Source organism: Melopsittacus undulatus, chromosome 24 (assembly GCF_012275295.1).
Source record: "Melopsittacus undulatus isolate bMelUnd1 chromosome 24, bMelUnd1.mat.Z, whole genome shotgun sequence".
NCBI classification, from domain to species: Eukaryota; Metazoa; Chordata; class Aves; order Psittaciformes; family Psittaculidae; genus Melopsittacus; species Melopsittacus undulatus.
In genome coordinates, this window is record NC_047550.1 from 178,037 (window position 1) to 197,714 (window position 19,678).

The 19,678-nt window shown below is 60.6% G+C and overlaps 1 protein-coding gene across 1 annotated transcript; it reads left to right on the plus strand.

The window, feature by feature from the left end:
* Nucleotides 1–769: 769 nt before the first annotated feature.
* LOC117437598 (CAP-Gly domain-containing linker protein 3-like) lies at nucleotides 770–17,364 on the plus strand (the record flags this gene model as incomplete). Its single annotated transcript, XM_034072108.1, is given in 14 exon segments — nucleotides 770–875; nucleotides 3,214–3,353; nucleotides 5,473–5,566; nucleotides 6,730–6,797; nucleotides 6,800–6,893; nucleotides 7,950–8,068; nucleotides 10,030–10,266; nucleotides 11,878–12,013; nucleotides 12,654–12,776; nucleotides 13,851–13,979; nucleotides 15,360–15,483; nucleotides 15,686–15,750; nucleotides 17,143–17,215; nucleotides 17,295–17,364. Coding segments are annotated over 14 exon segments (1,563 nt in total), but the record flags the coding sequence as incomplete, so codon positions are not given.
* Between the last annotated feature and the right edge of the window lie 2,314 nt (nucleotides 17,365–19,678).

Sequence of the window (19,678 nt, forward strand, 5' to 3'; positions counted from 1 at the left end):
CCTGTATCCCATACACCATCCCCTATAGACCCCATACCACATCCCCTATGTCCCCATACACCCTCCCCTATAGCCACCATACACAGTCCCCTGTGCCCCCATACACCATCCTCTATAGCCCCATAATCCTCCCCCTCTAGCCCCATAAACTATCCCCTTTAGGCCCCATACCATATCCCCTATGCCCCCATACACCCTCCCCTATAGCCACCATACACAGTCCCCTATATCCCCATGCACCATCCCCTATAGGCCCCATAATCCACCCCTTATAGCCCCATACACTGTGCCCTATAGCCCCATACACCCTCCCCGATAGCCCCGCCCCTCCGCTCCCCTCCAAGCCCCGCCCCTCCGCTCCCCAAGCCCCGCCCCTTTGCTCCCCAAGCCCCGCCCCTCCGCTCCCCTCCAAGCCCCTCCCCTCTCTGTCCGCGCATGCGCGCTGCGCTGCGCCCATCCGCCCGGCCGCGTCTCCGGCAGGTACCGATTGGGGGGGGGGGAGAGGGGGGGGGCCAGAAAACACCGGGATAAACCGGGATTAAACGGGATAAAACGGGATCAAACGGGATAAACCGGGATTAAACGGGAACAAACGGGACCGAACGGGATCAAATGGGATCATCCGAGACCCCCCCCCGCATCCCAACCCCCAATCCCGTGTCCCGTCCCCCCCCCCGTTAACCCCCTTGGTTCGCCCCCCCCCTCCCCACAGAGGCCGCCGCCATGACCAAGGACAGCGGGGACCCCCCCGAGGGGGGGGGGGGCGGCACCGGAGCCCCCCCCGGAGCCCACATCCGGGGACCCCCCCCCGGACCCCCCCCGCAGGAGGCCCATGGTACATCCCGCTGCGCCTGCGCCGCTGCCCAAGGACTACGGTGAGGGGCAATGGGGGTAATGGGGATGGGGACCCCCCATGGGGTGAATGGGGCTTTAATGGGGGTTAATGGGGATAGGGACCCCCCCATGAGGAGAATGGGGCTTTAATGGGGGGCAATGGGAATGGGGATGGGGACCCCCCATGGGGAGAATGGGGCCTAGTGGGAGGTAATGGGGATAGGGACCCCCCCACAATGGGGAGAATGGAGCCTTAATGGGGGTAATGGGGATAGGGACCCCCCAATGGGGAGAATGGGGCCTAATGGGGGGTAATGGGGATGGGGAACCCCCCCCATAGGGAGAATGGGGCCTAATGGGGGTTAATGGGATGGGGACCCCGCCATGGGGAGAATGGGGTTTTAATGGGGGTAATGGGGGTAATGGGGATGGGGACCCCCCATGGGGAGAATGGGGCTTTAATGGGGGGCAATGGGGATAGGGACCCCCCCCCATTGGGGAGAATGGGGCCTAATGGGGGTAATGGGGATAGGGACCCCCCAATGGGGAGAATGGGGCCTTAAAGGGGGTAATGGGGATGGGGACACCCCCATGGGGAGAATGGGACTTAATGGGGGGTAAGGGTATAGGGACCCCCCCACAATGGGGACAATGGGGCTTTAATGGGGAGTAATGGGGATGGGGACCCCCCCATGGGGAGAATGGGGCTTTAATGGGGGTACTGGGGGGTAAAGGGACCCCCCCTCATGGGGAGAATGGGGCCTTAATGGGGGGTAATGGGGATAGGGACCCCCCCAATGGGGAGGATGGGGCTTAATGGGGGGGAATGGGGATAGGGACCCTCCCCCCCATGAAGAGAATGGGGTTTAATGGGAGGTAATGGGGATAGTCTCCCCCCATGGGGAGAATGGGGCCTTAATGGGGGTAATGGGGATGGGGGACCCCCCATATGGGGAGAATGGGGCTTTAATGGGGGGTAATGGGGATGGGGAGAATGGGGCCTTAATGGGGGTAATGGGGATGGGGACCCCCCCCCCATGGGGAGAATGGGGCTTTAATGGGGGGTAATGGGGATGGGGACCCCCCCCCCCCATGGGGAGAATGGGGCTTTAATGGGGGGTAATGGGGATAGGGACCCCCCCCATGGGGAGAATGGGGCTTTAATGGGGGGCAATGGGGATGGGGACCCCCCCCATGAGGAGAATGGGGCCTTAATGGGGGTAATGGGAACAGGGACCCACACATGGGGAGAATGGGGCCTAAAGGGGGTAATGGGGATAGGGACCCCCCCCCCCCGTGGGGACAATGTGGCTTTAATGGGGGGTAATGGGGATGGGGACCCCCAATGGGGAGAATGGGGCCTTAATGGAGGGGAATAGGGATAGGGACCCCCCCATTGGGTGAATGGGGCCTAATGGGGGTAATGGGGATAGGGACCCCCCCATGAGGAGAATGGGGCTTTAATGGGGGTAATGGGGATGGGGACCCCCCCATGGGGAGAATGGGGCATTAATGGGGGTCAATGGGGATGGGGACCCCCCCATGGGTAGAATGGGGCCTAATGGGGGGTAATGGGGATAGGGACCCCCCCATGGGGAGAATGGGGCCTAATGGGGGTAATGGGGATAGGGCCAACCCCAATGGGGAGAATGGGGCTTTAATGGGGATAGGGACCCCCCCGTGGGGAGAATGGAGCCTTAATGGGGGTAATGGGGATAGGGACCCCCCCATGGGGAGAATGGGGCCTAATGGGGACAGGGCCCCCCCATAGACAGAATGGGGACCCCCCCTTTTGTCACAGAGACAATGCCCCATAGCACAGGACCCCTATGGGGCTGGCAGTGGGGATTCTCTGCTGGCTGCTATGGGGTTGTGCACTATGGGATGTCCTCCCCATAGAGACAGACACCCCCCCCCATAGCAAATGATGACTGCTATGGGGCTGGCAGTGGGGTTTCTCTGCTGGCTGCTATGGGGCTGTGCACTATGGGATGTCCTCCCATAGGGACAGACACCCCCCCCATAGCAATGGACCCCTACGGGGCTGCTGATGGGGAATCTGATGGCTGCTATGGGCTTGTGCACTATGGGATGTCCTCCCATAGGGACAGACACCCCTCCCCCCCATAGCAAAGGACCCCTATGGGGCAGCTATGGGGTTGTGCACTATGGGATGTCCTCCCATAGGCACTAGGATACCCCCCATAGCAAAGGACCCCTATGGGGCTGGCAGTGGGGATTCTCTGCTGGCTGCTATGGGGTTGTGCACTATGGGATATCCTCCCATAGGGACAGACACCCCCCCCCTATATCAAAGGACCTCTATGGGGCTGTGCACTATGGGGCCCCCCCATGTCCCCCCTTACATGTCCCCCCCAGCGTTCACGTTCTTTGACCCCAACGATGCCGCGTGCCGGGAGATCCTACAGGACCCCAGTACCTCAGTCCCACAGCTCTTTGCCATCCTGCGCCAGTGGGTGCCCCAGGTGCAGCACAACGTGGACCTCATCGGGAACGAGGTGAGGGGGGGGGCTGGGGGGTGGGGGGCTGGGGGGGGCTATGGGGGGCAGGGGGCTATGGGGCTGAGGGGTGCTATGGGGCTTGGGGGTGTTATGGGGCTGGGGGGGGCTATGGGGCTGGGGGGTGTTATGGGGCTGGGGGGGGCTATGGGGCTGGGGGGGACAGGGGACTGTGAGGGGCTATGGGAGGCTATGGGGGGCAGGGGGCTGTGGGGGCTATGGGGCTGTGTGGGGCTATGGGTGGCTATGTGGGGCAGGGGGCTGTGGGGGGCTATGGGAGGCAGGGGGCTGTGGGGGGGCTATGGGGGACAGGGGGCTCTGGGGTATTATGGGGGGCTATAGGGGACAGGGGGCTGTGGGGGGCTATGGGAGGCAGGGGGCTGGGGGGGGCTATGGGGGACGGGTCTGGGGGGGGCTATGGGGCTGGTGGGGTGTTATGGGGACAGGGGGCTACAGGGGGCTATGGGGGTGTGGGGTTTTATGGGGGGCTATGGGGGACAGGGGGCTGGGGGGTGTTATGGGGGAGAGGGGGCTGTGGGGGGCTATGGGGATCTATGGGGAACAGGGGGCTATGGGGGGCTATGGGGGACAGGGGGCTGTGGGGTGTTATTGTGGGGCTGTGGGGTGTTATGGGGCAATATAGGGGACAGGGGTGCTATGGGGTGCTATGGGAGACTGGGGGGCTGTGGGCTGTTATGGGGGACATGGGGCTATGGGGTGCTATGAGGGGTCAGGGTGCTATGGGGGACAGGGGGCTGTGGGGTTCCTCTGGGGGTGACTGTTGTACTGGTGGGTAATTGGTGTGGAACTGGTGCGTAAGGGGCAACTGGGTGTGCACTGGGGTCTAACTGGTGTGTAACTGGTGTTATGGTTGTTGTACTGGTGTGTAGCTGGTGTTACAGCTGTTGTACTGGGGTGTAACTGGGTGTAACTGGTGTTACAGCTGTTGTGGTGTTATAGCTGTCATATCTGTGTGTAACTGGTGTTACAGGTGGTGTACTGGTGTGTACTGGTGTTATAGCTGTTGTTCTGCAGTGTAACTGGTGTTATAGCTGTCGTATCTGTGTGTAACTGGTGTTATGGGTGTTGTACTGGTGTGTAGCTCGGGTGTAACTGGTGTTATAGCTATTGTACCTGTGTGTAACTGGTGTTATAGCTGTTGTACTGGGGTGTAACTGGTGTGTAACTGGTTTTATAGCTGTTGTACTGGTGTGTAAGTGCTGTGTAACTGATGTACTGCTGTGTACTCATGGTGTAACTGTTGCGTAACTGCTGTGTAATTAGTATGTAACTGGTATATAAGCAGTTGTACTGGTGTGTAACTGGTGTGCTCTAGTGCATACTTAGGGTGTAACTGGAGTGTAACTGGGGTGTAACTGCTGTGTAGTGTTGTAACTGGGGTGTGTCTGGTGTGTAACTGGTATGTCCTGCTACATAACTAGGGTGTAACTGGTGTGTGGTGTCTTCCTGGGGTGTTATTGGGCTGTAACTGGTGTGTAGTGTGTAACTGGGGTGTAACTATGGTGTAACTGGTGTGTAACCTGTGTGTAACTTATGTGCAACCAGTGTGTAACTGGTGTGTAACCAGTGTGTAACTGGGATGTAACTGTGGTGTGATCGATGTGTTACTGGAGAGTAACCGGTGTGTTACTGGTGTGTAACCGGTGTGTAACTGGCATGTAACTATGGTGTAACTGGTGTGTAACTGATGTGTAACTGGTGTGTAATCTGTGTGTAACTGGAGAGTAACTGATGTGTTACTGGTGTGTAACCAGTGTGTAAAGGGTGTGTAACCGGTGTGTAACTGGTTTGCAACAGATATGTAACTGGTGTGTAACTGGGATGTAACCGATGTGTAACCGGAGTGTAACTGGTGTGTAACTGGTGTGTAACTAGTGTGTAACTGGTGTGTAACTGGGATGTAACTATGGTGTAACCAGTGTGTAACTGGGATGTAACTACAGTGTAACTGGTGCGTAACAGGGATGTAACTGTGGTGTGACTGATGTGTACCTGATGTGTAACTGGGATGTAACTGGAGTGTAACTGGGATGTAACTATGGTGTAACTGATGTGTAACTGGTGTGTAATTGGTGTGTAACTGGTGTACCTGGGGCAGATCCTGCGCCGCGGCTGCCACGTGAACGACCGGGACGGGCTGACAGACATGACCCTGCTGCACTATGCCTGCAAGGCCGGAGCCCATGGCGTGGGTATGTGTGCCCATCACCCCACAGCCCCCAGCCCCACAGCCCCACACCCCCCAGCCCCATAACCCCACAGCCCCATAGCCTCACAGCTCCATAATCCCACAGCCCCACAACCCCAGCCCCATAGCCCAACAGCCCCATAACCCCACCGCCCCACAGCCCCATAGCCCCACAGCCCCATAGCCCCACAGCCCCACACCCCACAGCCCCATAGCCCCCAGCCCCACACCCCATAGCCCCACACCCCATAGCCCCATAGCCCCACACCCACAGCCCCATAGCCCCACACCACCCAGCCCCACACCCCCCCAGCCCCATAACCCCACAGCCCCATAGCCCCACACCCCCAGCCCCACACCCCCCATACCCCATAGCCCCCCACCCACAGCCCCCAGCCCCACAGCCCCATAGCCCCATACCCCACAGCCCCATAACCCCCCCAGCCCCATAGCCCCATAACCCCCCCAGCCCCACACCCCACACCCACCCCCCATCTCCCCACAGGTGACCCCGCGGCCGCCGTGCGCCTGTCCACGCGGCTGCTGGCGCTGGGGGGGGACGTGACCCACATCCCTCAGCCCCACACCCCCCAGCCCCACACCCCCCAGCCCCAGAACCCCACAGCCCCACACCCCATAGCCCCACACCCCCCACACCCCCCAGCCCCCCAGCCCCCCCCTCACCCCCCATCTCCCCGCAGGTGACCCCGCGGCCGCCGTGCGCCTGTCCACTGCGGCTGCTGGCGCTGGGGGGGGACGTGACCCACAGCCCTCAGCCCCACACACCCCAGCCCCACACCCCCCAGCCCCACAGCCCCATAACCCCCCAGCCCCACAGCCCCACACACCCCAGCCCCACACCCCATAGCCCCATACCCCCCAGCCCCACACCCCACACCCCACACCCCCCAGCCCCACATCCCCCAGCCCCACACCCCATAGCCCCACACCCCCCAGCCCCACACCCCCCAGCCCCCCCCTCACCCCCCATCTCCCCACAGGTGACCCCGCGGCCAGCCGTGCGCCTGTCCACGCGGCTGCTGGCGCTGGGGGGGGACGTGACCCACAGCCCTCAGCCCCACACCCCCCAGCCCCACACCCCACAGCCCCACACCCCCCAGCCCCATAACCCCTCACACCCCCCCCCCACCCCCCATCTCCCCGCAGGTGACCCCGCGGCCGCCGTGCGCCTGTCCACGCGGCTGCTGGCGCTGGGGGGGGACGTGACCCTGCGCAGAGCCGCTGGACCCACATGAACGCTCTGCACTATGCAGCTTACTTCGATGTGCCAGAGCTCATCCGCACCCTGCTGAGGGCAGCGGCGCCCAGAGGTGGGGGGGGGGTCTATGGGGTATGGGGTATGGGGAGGGAATGGGGTATGGGGGGGATATGGAGTATGGGGTATGGGGGGGGTATGGGGCATGGGGGGTCTATGGGGGTATGGGGTATGGGGGTATGGGGCATTTGGGGGGGGGTATGGGGGGGTATGGGGTATGGGGGGTCCTATGGGGGTATGGGGCATGGTGGGGGTATGGGGTATGGGGGATGGGGGGGGTATGGGGGTATGGGGGGGTCTATGGGGGTATGGGGCATGGGGGGGGTACGGGGCATGGTGGGCGGTATCGGGTACAGGGCATGGGGGATCCATGGGGGTATGGGGCGGGTATGGGGGTATGCGGGGGTATGGGGGTACAGGGCATGGGGGGGTTTATGGGGGTACAGGGCATAGGGGGGTCCATGGATATGGGGCATGGGGGGTCTATGGGGGCGCATGGGTGTACGGGGCATAGGGGCGTCCATGGGATACAGGGCATGGGGGGTCTATAGGGTTACGGGGAATGGGGGTCCGTGGGGGTATGGGGCATGGGGGGGTCTATGGGGGTATGGGGCATGGGGGGGGGGTAACGGGGCATGGGGGGTCTATGGGGGTATGGGGTATGGGGGGGGTCCAGGGGGGTATGGGGCATGTGGGGGTCTATGGGGGCATGGGGGGAGGTCTGGGGGTACGGGGCATGGGGGGGGGTATGGGGTACAGGGCATGGGGGGGTCCACGGGGGTATGGGGCATGGGGGGTGTACAGGGCATGGGGGGTCTATGGGGGTATGGGACATGGGGGGGTCTATGGGGGTATGGGGCGTGGGGGTGTCCATGGGGGTATGGGGCATGGGGTGTCCATGGGGCTAAGGACATTGGGGTCCCTAAGGGGTAAGGCCATTGGGTGCCCCATGGGCTATGTGGTCCCTATGGGGTGAGTGCACTGTGCCCTATGGGGTGGGTGCAGTGTGTGCCCTATGTGGTCCCTATGGGGTCCCTATGGGGTGAGTGCCCTATGGGGTCCCTATATGGTGAGGTCTGTGCCCTATGTTCCCCCCGCTCTCTGCCCCCAGTGCTGCACTCCACCTGCAGTGACTTCAGCCATGGCACCGCTCTGCACATCGCAGCCTCCAACCTGTGCCTGGGCTCCGTGCGCTGCCTGCTGGAGCATGGGGCTGATCCTGCAATGAGGGTATGGGGATATGGGGGATATAGGGGATGGGGGGGATATGGGGATATAGGAGGCTATAGGTGCCCTTAGGGGCTATGGGGGATATAGGGGATATAGGTGTCTGTGGGTGACATTGGGGCTATGGGGGATATAGGGGGCTGTACGTGTCATAGGGGATATGGGGGATATAGGAGGTATAGGTACCATAGGGGATATGGGGGATATAGGGGGCTATAGGTGCCATAGGGGCCATGGGGGTTATAGGGGACATAGGGGGCTATAGATTCCATAGGGGATATGGGTGATATAGGGGGCTATAGGTGAAATAGGTGCTATGAGGGATATAGGGGATATAGGTGGCTGTAGGTGCCATAGGGGCTATGGGGGATATACGGGGCTATAGGTGCCATTGGGGCTATAGGGGATATAGGAGACTATATGGCTATATGAGCTATAAGGGATATGGGGGATATAGGGAGCTGCAGGGAACAGAAGTACTATGGGGGCTATAGTATCTATAGTGGGTATAGGAGGTGTAGGGGCCATAGCAGTGCATTATGGCCTGTAGAAACTATGGGGGCTATAGGAGTGTTTAGTGTCCATAGGCTCTGCTCTCCCTATAGAACAGCAAGGGGCAGGTGGCAGCAGTTCCTATAGGCTCTATAGGCTCTGCTGTGTCCCCTATAGAACAGCAAGGGGGCAGGTGGGCAGGCGGTTTCCTATAGGCTCTATAGGCTCTGCTGTGTCCCCTATAGAACAGCAAGGGGCAGGTGGCAGCGGTTCCTATAGGCTCTATAGGCTCTGCTGTGTCCCCTATAGAACAGCAAGGGGCAGGTGGCAGCGGTTCCGATAGGCTCTATAGGCTGTGTCCCCTATAGAACAGCAAGGGGCAGGTGGCTGCAGAGGTGGTTCCTATAGGCTCTATAGGCTCCATGTGCTGTGTCCCCTATAGAACAGCAAGGGGCAGGTGGCAGCAGTTCCTATAGGCTCTATAGGCTCCATATGCTGTGTCCCCTATAGAACAGCAAGGGGCAGGTGGCAGCTGTTCCTATAGGCTCTATAGGCTCCATATGCTGTGTCCCCTATAGAACAGCAAGGGGCAGGTGGCAGCTGTTCCTATAGGCTCTATAGGCTCCATATGCTGTGTCCCCTATAGAACAGCAAGGGGCAGGTGGCAGCTGTTCCTATAGGCTCCATATGCTGTGTCCCCTATAGAACAGCAAGGGGCAGGTGGCTGCAGAGGTGGTTCCTATAGGCTCTATAGGCTCCATATGCTGTGTCCCCTATAGAACAGCAAGGGGCAGGTGGCAGCAGTTCCTATAGGCTCTATAGGCTCTGCTGTGTCCCCTATAGAACAGCAAGGGGCAGGTGGCTGCAGAGGTGGTTCCTATAGGCTCTATAGGCTCCATATGCTGTGTCCCCTATAGAACAGCAAGGGGCAGGTGGCTGCAGAGGTGGTTCCTATAGGCTCTATAGGCTCCATATGCTGTGTCCCCTATAGAACAGCAAGGGGCAGGTGGCAGCAGTTCCCATAGGCTCCATATGCTGTGTCCCCTATAGAACAGCAAGGGGCAGGTGGCAGCGGTTCCTATAGGCTCTATAGGCTCTGCTGTGTCCCCTATAGAACAGCACGGGGCAGGTGGCAGCGGTTCCCATAGGCTCTATAGGCTCCATATGCTGTGTCCCCTATAGAACAGCAAGGGGCAGGTGGCAGCGGTTCCTATAGGCTCTATAGGCTCCATATGCTGTGTCCCCTATAGAACAGCAAGGGGCAGGTGGCAGCAGAGGTGGTTCCTATAGGCTCTATAGCCTCCATATGCTGTGTCCCCTATAGAACAGCAAGGGGCAGGTGGCTGCAGAGGTGGTTGCCATAGGCTCTATAGGCTCCATATGTTGTGTCCCCTATAGAACAGCAAGGGGCAGGTGGCCGCAGAGGTGGTTCCTATAGGCTCTATAGGCTCCATATGCTGTGTCCCCTATAGAACAGCAAGGGGCAGGTGGCTGCAGAGGTGGTCCCAGACCCCACAGACATGGCCCTGGACAAGGCAGAGGCTGCACTGGTGGCTCGGGAGCTGCGGCGGCTGCTGGAGGAGGCTGTTCCCTTGAGCTGTTCCCTGCCCAGGGTCACCCTCCCCAACTATGACAACCTGCCTGGGAACAGTGTCCTGCTGAGCATGGGGCTGGCGCTGGGGGACAGAGTGAGCCTGCCCGGGGGCAAGGTGGGTACTGGGGTCAATGGGGGTCAATGGGGATCAAATGGGTGTGAATGGGTGTGAATGGGTGTGAATGGGGATGAATGGGTGTGAATGGGGATGAATGGGGGTGAATGGGGGTGAATGGGTGTGAATGGGGATGAATGGGAACAGTGTCCTGCTGAGCATGGGGCTGGCGCTGGGGGACAGAGTGAGCCTGCCCGGGGGCAAGGTGGGTACTGGGGTCAATGGGGGTCTATGGGTGTGAATGGGTGTGAATGGGGGTGAATGGGTATGAATGGGTGTGAATGGGGATGAATGGGTGTCAATGGGTGTCAATGGGTGTGAATGGGGATGAATGGGTGTGAATGGGGATGAATGGGTGTGAATGGGGGTGAATGGGAACAGTGTCCTGCTGAGCATGGGGCTGGTGCTGGGGGACAGAGTGAGCCTGCCCGGGGGCAAGGTGGGTACTGGGGTCAATGGGGGTCAATGGGGATGAATGGGGATCAATGGGTGTGAATGGGTGGGAATGGGGATGAATGGGTGTGAATGGATGTGAATGGGGATGAATGGATGTGAATGGGGGTCAATGAGTGTGAATGGGTGTGAATGGGTGTGAATGGGTGTGAATGGGGGTGAATGGGGGTGAATGGGTGTGAATGGGTGTGAATGGGGATGAATGGGTGTGAATGGGAACAGTGTCCTGCTGAGCATGGGGCTGGCGCTGGGGGACAGAGTGAGCCTGCCTGGGGGCAAGGTGGGTACTGGGGTCAATGGGGATGAATGGGTGTGAATGGGAGTGAATGGGGGTGAATGGGGGTGAATGGGTGTGAATGGGGTGAATGGGGGTCAATGAGTGTGAATGGGGATGAATGGGTGTGAATGGGTGTGAATGGGAACAGTGTCCTGCTGAGCATGGGGCTGGCGCTGGGGGACAGAGTGAGCCTGCCCGGGGGCAAGGTGGGTACTGGGGTCAATGGGGATGAATGGGGATCAATGGGGGTGAATGGGTGTGAATGGGGATCAATGGGGGTGAATGGGTGTGAATGGGGATGAATGGGGGTGAATGGGGATGAATGGGTGTGAATGGGGGTGAATGGGTGTGAATGGGAACAGTGTCCTGCTGAGCATGGGGCTGGCGCTGGGGGACAGAGTGAGCCTGCCCGGGGGCAAGGTGGGTACTGGGGTCAATGGGTGTGAATGGGGATGAATGGGGATGAATGGGTGTCAATGGGAGTGAATGGGTGTGAATGGGTGTGAATGGGGATGAATGGATGTGAATGGGTGTGAATGGGTGTGAATGGGGATGAATGGGTGTGAATGGGGGTGAATGGGCGTGAATGGGGCTCAATGGGGGTGAATGGGTGTGAATGGGGATGAATGGGTGTGAATGGATGTGAATGGATGTGAATGGGTGTGAATGGGGTGAATGGGTATGAATGGGTATGTATGGATGTGAATGGGTATGAATGGGTGTGAATGGGTGTGAATGGGTGTGAATGGGCACAGCGTGCTGCTGAGCATGGGGAGCTGGTTTTGCTTTATGCCTCTTTTGGGTCACTTTCTGCCAGTTTTGGGTCACTTTATGCCAGTTTTGTGTCTCTGTGTCCCCCCCATCCCCTCCCCCCCCCACAGGTGGGGACCCTTCGGTTCTGTGGCACCACAGCCTTCGCCAGTGGGCAATGGGCAGGGGTGGAGCTGGATGAGCCCGAGGGCAAGAACGACGGCAGCGTGGGGGGGGTGAGGTACTTCATCTGCCCCCCCAAGCAGGGTAAGGGCTGGGCTGGGACATACTGGGGCATGCTGGGACATACTGACCTGTACTGGGACATACTGGGACATACTGACCTGTACTGGGCTATACTGGGGCATACTGGGACATACTGACCTGTACTGGGACATACTGACCTGTACTGGGGTATACTGGGACATACTGACTTGTACTGGGACATACTGACCTGTACTGGGGCATACTGACCTGGGACATACTGACTTGTACTGGGGCATACTGGTGCATACTGACCTGTACTGGGCCATACTGGGACATACTGACCTGTACTGGGGCATACTGACCTGTACTGGGGCATACTGAGACATACTGACCTGTACTAGGCCTTACTGGGGCATACTGACCTGTAATGGGACATACTGGGACATACTGACCTGTACTAGGGCATACTGGGACATACTGACCTGTACTGGGACATACTGACCTGTACTGGGACATAGTGATCTGTACTGGGGTATACTGGGGCATACTGACCTGTACTGGGACATACTGGGGCATACTGAACTGTACTGGGCCTTACTGGCCCATACTGGTCTGGACTGGTCCAGACTGGTCCATACTGCTCCAGACTGGTCCATACTGGTCCATACTGGTCCGGACTGGTCACCCCATTGACCCACAGGCATCTTCGCCTCCGTCTCCAAGATCTCCAAGGCTGAGGAGCAGCCTCCGGCTCCGTCCCCCCCCCACAGCCCCCCCGAGGCCCCAGCCCGAGGCTCACACAGGTCCCGCAAGGACAAGAGAGGTGACACAGACCCCACATAACCCCCATAGACCCCATGTACCCCATGACCCCCATATCCCCCCATAACCCCCCATAACCCCCCCATATACCCCATAACCCCCTATGTCCCCCCATAACCCCCCATGTCCCCCCATATACCCCCATGTTCCCCCATAACCCCCCATATCCCCGATAACAACCCATGTACCCCATAACCCCCATATCCCCCCCATGTCCCCCTATATACCCCATAACCCCCTGTGTCCCCCCATAACCCCCCATGTCCCCCTATATCCCACATAACCCCCATGTACCCCCATAACCCCTATATCCCCCCATATCCCCCATAACCACCCATAACCCCCCATATACCCCATAACCCCCATGACCCCCAGGTCCCCCCCTTGCTCTCCTCCTTCATCCCTTCCCTCTCCCCATCCCCCCTTTGGCTCCACCCCCCCCCGAATGGGCGTGGCCAGGAGCTGATGGGGGCGTGTCCTTCTGTAGCCCCACCCCTTGGTTGGGGTGGGGTCAAAGTCAGGGGCGTGGCTTTGATGCACAGGCAAGGCTGTGATTGGGTGGCTGCATGAAGGGGGCGTGGCCTGAGGGGCGATGGGCGTGGTCAAGCGGGGGTGTGGCTTTGATGCGCAGGCAAAGCTGTGATTGGGTGGGTGCATGAAGGGGGCGTGGCCTGAGGGGGGGCGATGGGCGTGGCCAAGGGGGCGTGGCTTTGATACACAGGCAAGGCTGTGATTGGGTGGGTGCATGAAGGGGGCGTGGCCTGAGTGGGGCGATGGGCGGGGTCAAGCGGGGGCGTGGCTTTGATGCACACGCAAGGCTGTGGGTGGCTTGCGTGAAGGGGGCGTGGTCTGAGGGGGCGATGGGCGGGGTCAAGCGTGGGCAGGGTTGTGATTGGGCATCTCGGGGTGGGCGTGGCCATGCCGGCGGGGGGGGGGGGGAAGGGTGGCTCTGATTGGCGGGGGGGCTTGGCTACGGGGGCAGGGTTGTAATTGGGCATCTCGGGGTGGGCGTGGCCACGGTGGGGGGAGAGGTTGTCTCTGATTGGCTCTGCCCTGACCACGCCCCCTCCCGCAGGGCACCGGAAGAGGGGCGGGGCCTGGCTGGACCGCGAGGGCAGGCGCGTGGCGCCCGGGGACATGGTGCTGGTGGCCGGACAGAGGCAGGGACGGGCTCGGTTCTATGGGAGGACTGACTTCGCTCCCGGTATGGATACACTGGGATACACCTATAGGGATACACACATTGGGATACACCCATTGGGATACAGACATTGGGATACAGTCATTGGGATACACACATTGGGATCTGTCCTTTGGGATACACCCATTGGGATCCGTCCATTGGGATCCACCCTTTGGGATACAGCCATTGGGAGCCGTCCATTGGGATCGACCCATTAGGATCGACCCATTGGGATCCCCCGTTGGGATCCATCAATTGGGATCCATCTGTTGGGATCCATCCTTTGGGATCCGTCCATTGGGATCAACCCATTGGGATCCATCCGTTGGGATCCATCCATTGGGATCCATCCGTTGGGATCCGTCCATTGGGATCCATCTGTTGGGATCCATCCATTGGGATCCCCCCATTGGGATCCATCCATTGGAATCCATCCATTGGGATCTGTCCTTTGGTATCCACCCCCCATTGGGATCTATCCTTTGGGATCCATCCACTGGGAGCCGTCCTTTGGGATTGACCCATTGGGATCCATCCGTTGGGATCCACCCATTAGGATCCCCCCACGCCTTGAGATCGACCCATTGGGTCCATCCTTTGGGATCCATCCTGTGGGATCGACCCATTGGAGCCATTTTTTGGGATCTACCCATTGGATCCATCCCTTAGGATCTACCCATTGGGACCCCCCCCATGGGACCCCCCCATTGGTATCTACCCAGTGGGACCCCCCCCCCCATGGGATATCCACCTTAGGACCCCCCCACTGCATCTCCCCCTCCTTGGGACCCTAAACTTGGGACCCCCCCATAATAACCCCAATGGAACATCCCCCCCTTGGAACCAACCTGGACCCCCCCCTCCTCATTCCCCCCCCGGGGTACCCCAGGGATACCCCCGATTGGACCCCCCATTGGACCCCCCCCATTGGACCCCCCATTGGATCCCCCCATTGGACCCCCCCATTGGACCCCCCATTGGGACCCCCCATTGGACCTCCCCCTTGGACCCCCCATTGGACCCCCCCCCCCATTGGACCCCCCCATTGAACCCCCCCCATTGGACCCTCCCATTGGACCCCCCCATTTGCCCCCCCCCATTGACGCCCCCATTGGACCCCCCCATTGGGAACCCCCATTGGGACCCCCCCATTGGACCCCACCATTGCAACCCCCCTATTGGGACACCCCATTGGACCCCCCCATTGGGACCCCTCATTGGGACCCCCCTATTGGGACCCCCCCATTGGACCCCCCCATTGAACCCCCCCATTGGGATCTCCCTATTGGACCCCCCCCATTGAACCCCCCAGTTGGGACCCCCCATTGAACCCCCCATTGGGCCCCCCCATTGAACCCCCCATTGAACCCCCCCCATTGACCCCCCCCATTGCCCCCCCAGGGTACTGGTTTGGGGTGGAACTGGACTCAGCAGGGGGCAAACACGATGGCTCCGTTTTTGGGGTGCGCTACTTCTCCTGCCCCCCCAAACATGGCGTCTTCGCCCCCCCCTCCCGCGTGCAAAGGTATGGGGGGGGCTGTGGGGGGTCTATGGGGAGATATGGGTGGTTATGGGGGGGCTATGGATGGTTATGGGGGTCTATGGGTGGTTATGGGGATCTGTGGGTGGTTATGGGGGTGCTATGGGTGGTTATGGGGTCTATGGGTTGTTATGTGGGGCAGGCCCCATCCTGTGCCCCCCAAGTGACTCCCCCATCCCCCCCCCAGGGTTGGGGGTCCCAGGGAGGAGCCAGGGGACACTGCCCCAGAGAAGAAGGTGCAGCAGGTGACAGGTGAGTGCTGATTGGCTGGAGGGTGGGGATGGGGAGAGCTGATTGGCTGGAGCTGGGGCTGGGGAGAGCTGATTGGCTGGAGCTGGGGCTGGGGAGAGCTGATTGGTCGGAGGGTGGGGATGGGGAGAGCTGATTGGCTGGAGCTGGGGATGGGGAGAGCTGATTGGCTGGAGGGTGGGGATGGGGAGAGCTGATTGGCTGGAGGGTGGGGATAGCTGATTGGCTGCAGGGTGGGGATGGGGAGAGCTGATTGGCTGGAGCTGGGGCTGGGGAGAGCTGATTGGTCGGAGGGTGGGGATGGGGAGAGCTGATTGGCTGGAGGGTGGGGATGGGGAGAGCTGATTGGCTGGAGGGTGGGGATGGAGAGAGCTGATTGGCTGGAGGGTGGGGCAAGGCAATGTTGGCTGGGGGGACACTTGTGATTGGCTGGGGAGTTGGGGTTGGGCTCTGCTGATTGGTTGAGAGGGTTGGGTCATTGTGATTGGCTGCTGGGTGGAGGAGGGCACTGCTGGTTGGCCGCAGGAAGGAGAGCTTGCTGCTGATTGGCCTCTGGGGTGGGGAGGTCGCTCCTGATTGGCTGGAAAGGCAAAGCAGCCCCCGATTGGTCAGCAGGACATCTCCACGCTGATTGGCCAGCAGGCCAGGGCCAGCCTGGTTGTGATTGGCCAGCAGGCAGCACTGCTCTCTCCTGATTGGCCAGCACGAGGAGCACCTGCTGCTGATTGGCTGGCAGGCTGGAAGCCTCCTGATTGGCCAGTGGTGGGAGAGCCGAGCGCTGATTGCACAGGCACTGCCTGGGGGAGGGTCTGTGACTGTGTCCCCCCATATACCCCTATGGACCCATGGACCCACATCCCCCACATCCCCCCATATCCCCCCATATCCCCCTATATCGCCCCATATTCTCCCCATCACCCCATGTCCCCATCTCCCCACATCTCCCCCCATGTCCCCATATCCCCCCATATGTCTCCATATCCCCACATATCTCCATGGATCCATCTCCCCCTATGTCCCCCCACATTGTCCTGTGTTCCTATATGCCCCCATATCCCCCCCATGTTTCCATATCCCATGGACCCACATCCCCCCATATCCCATCTCCTCCCATCTCCCCCATCTCCCCCCATCTCCCCCCATCTCCCCCCATCTCCCCCCACCTCATCTCCCCCATCTCCCCCCATCTCCCCCCACATCTCCCCCCATCTCCCCCCATATCTCCCCCCATCTCCCCACATCTCCCCCATCTCCCCCCATCTCCCCCATCTCATCTCCCCCCATCTCATCTCCCCCCATCTCCCCCCATCTCATCTCCCCCCATCTCATCTCCCCCCATCTCCCCCCATCTCATCTCCCCCCATCTCCCCCACATCTCCCCCCTTCTCCCCCCAGTCTCTCAGCCCAAGCACAACTTCCCGGCCGTGCGGACCCCCAAGGACATCACCTCCGAGAGCTCCTTCTCCAGGTACCTGTGGGTCAGTGACCCCCATATTGGGGGGGGGGACACCCCAATGTGCCCCCCCCATAACCCCCTTTGCCCCCAGGTTACTCTTCTGCTGCTGGTTCCCTTGGATGCTTCGGGCCGAGATGCAGTCGTAACCCCCCCCCCATTGCTGCCCCCCCCCCCCCAGTGCCTTGGTGCCCCCCCCATATTGGGCTGTTCACTCTGGACCCTATTGATGACATTGATGGACCAACCCCCCCCCCCCAACCCCTTTGTGCCCCCCCCTCCCCATATTGGGGCTGTTCACACTGGAACCTACTGCCTACAATGGGGGGGGGGTTTAGCCCTATGGGGCTGAATACCCCCCCCCACCCCATAAAGGGACCCAGGCCCCCCCCCCCGTAGCAATAATGTGACCTCCCCCATTATGTGAGTGCTTTAATGTGTGTGTGTGACCCCCCCTGCCCCACTGCATCCCCCCCCCCCACTCTGCTGCCGCATGGTCCCCCCCCAACCCGCTTCTGACCCCAATAAACACCTTTGTACATCCTATGGACCCCAATGATGGGGGGACCCTAATGGGGGGGGGACATTAATGATGGGGACACCAATGATGGGGGGACACCAATGATGGGGGGACACCAATGATGGGGGGGGACACCAATGATGGGGGGACACCAATGATGGGGGGGGGACACCAATGATGGGGGGGGGGACACCAATGATGGGGGGACACCAATGATGGGGAGACACCAATGATGGGGGGGGGACATCAATGATGGGGGGACACCAATGATGGGGGGGGGGACACACCAATGATGGGGGAACACCAATGATGGGGGGACACCAATGATGGGGGGACACCAATGATGGGGACACCAATGATGGGGGGACACCAATGATGGGAGGACACCAATGATGGGGGACCCCAATGATGGGAGGACACCAATGATGGGGGACCCCAATGATGGGGGGACACCAATGATGGGGACATCAATGATGGGGGGACACCAATGATGGGGACACCAATGATGGGGACACCAATGATGGGGACATCAATGATGGGGACACCAATGATGGGGGGGCACCAATGATGGGGGGGACACCAATGATGGGGACACCAATGATGGGGGGACACCAATGATGGGGGGGGACATCAATGATGGGGACACCAATGATGGGGACACCAATGATGGGGGGGGGGACACCAATGATGGGGGGACACCAATGATGGGGGGAACCCAATGATGGGGGGACACCAATGATGGGGGGACACCAATGATGGGGACACCAATGATGGGGACACCAATGATGGGGGTCATGGGGGAGGGGATATAGGGGAGTTAATGGGAGGGGGGACCCCAATAACGGGGGCACCCAATGATGGGAGGGGCTACGGGGCTGTCCCGTACGGAACTGTACGGCACATGGCACATGGGCGCCGCCATCTTGGCCCGGCGCGCCGCTTTGTCGTCACACGCCGTGTCCGACCCAAGCCACGCCCCCTCCGCCTCCAAGCCACACCCCCGGCTCCAAGCCACACCCCCTGTTCCAAGCCCCGCCCCCTCTCCAAGCCCCGCCCCCGCCGCGCCCCGCAGCCGCTGCCGTCGCCGCCGCCGCTCCCGCAGGTACCGGGACCCCCTCGGCCCCCCCCCATTGGTCCGTTCCCGACCCCCCGAGCGCCCCCATTGGTCCGTTCCTGACCCCTCGAGCCCCCTCATTGGTCCCTTTCCAACCCCCCCCATCCCCCATTGGTCCCTTCCGGGTCTGTGCCCCCCCCCCCCCCCCCGGGGCTCCATGACTCAGCCCCGGCCCGTGGGGGAGTCCATAGGGTTCAATGGGGGGGGTGTGGGGCTCGGAGGGGTCTATGGGGGTCTATGGGGGGGCTATAGGGGATGGGGGTGTCTATAGGGGATGGGAGGGTCTATAGGGGATGGGGGGGTCTATAGGGGATGGGGGGTCTATAGGGGATGGGGGGGGCTATAGGGGATGGGGGAGCTATAGGGGATGGGGGGGAGGCTATAAGGGATGGGGGGGCTATAGGGGATGGGGGGGTCTGTAGGGGATGGGGGGGCTATAGGGGATGAGGGGTTTATATGGATGGGGGGAGCTATAGGGGATGGGGGAGCTATAGGGGATGGGGGGGGTGTGTAGGGGTTTTGGGGTCTATAGGGGATGGGAGGCTATAGGGAATGAGGGGGGTATAGGGGATGGGGGAGCTATAGCGAATGGGGGAGCTATAGGGGATGGGGAGGTGTATAGGGGATGGGGGTGTCTATAGGGGATGGGGGATCTATAGGGGATGGGGGGGGTCTATAGGGGATGGGGGGGCTATAGGTGATGGGGGGGTCTATAGGGGATGGGGGGTCTATAGGGGATGAGGGGGGTCTATAGAGTATGAGGGTGGTCCATAGGGGATGGGAGGGTCTATACGGCATCACTTAACGTTGTTCTCTCCTTTCTTTGCAGCCACTTCAGTGCTCC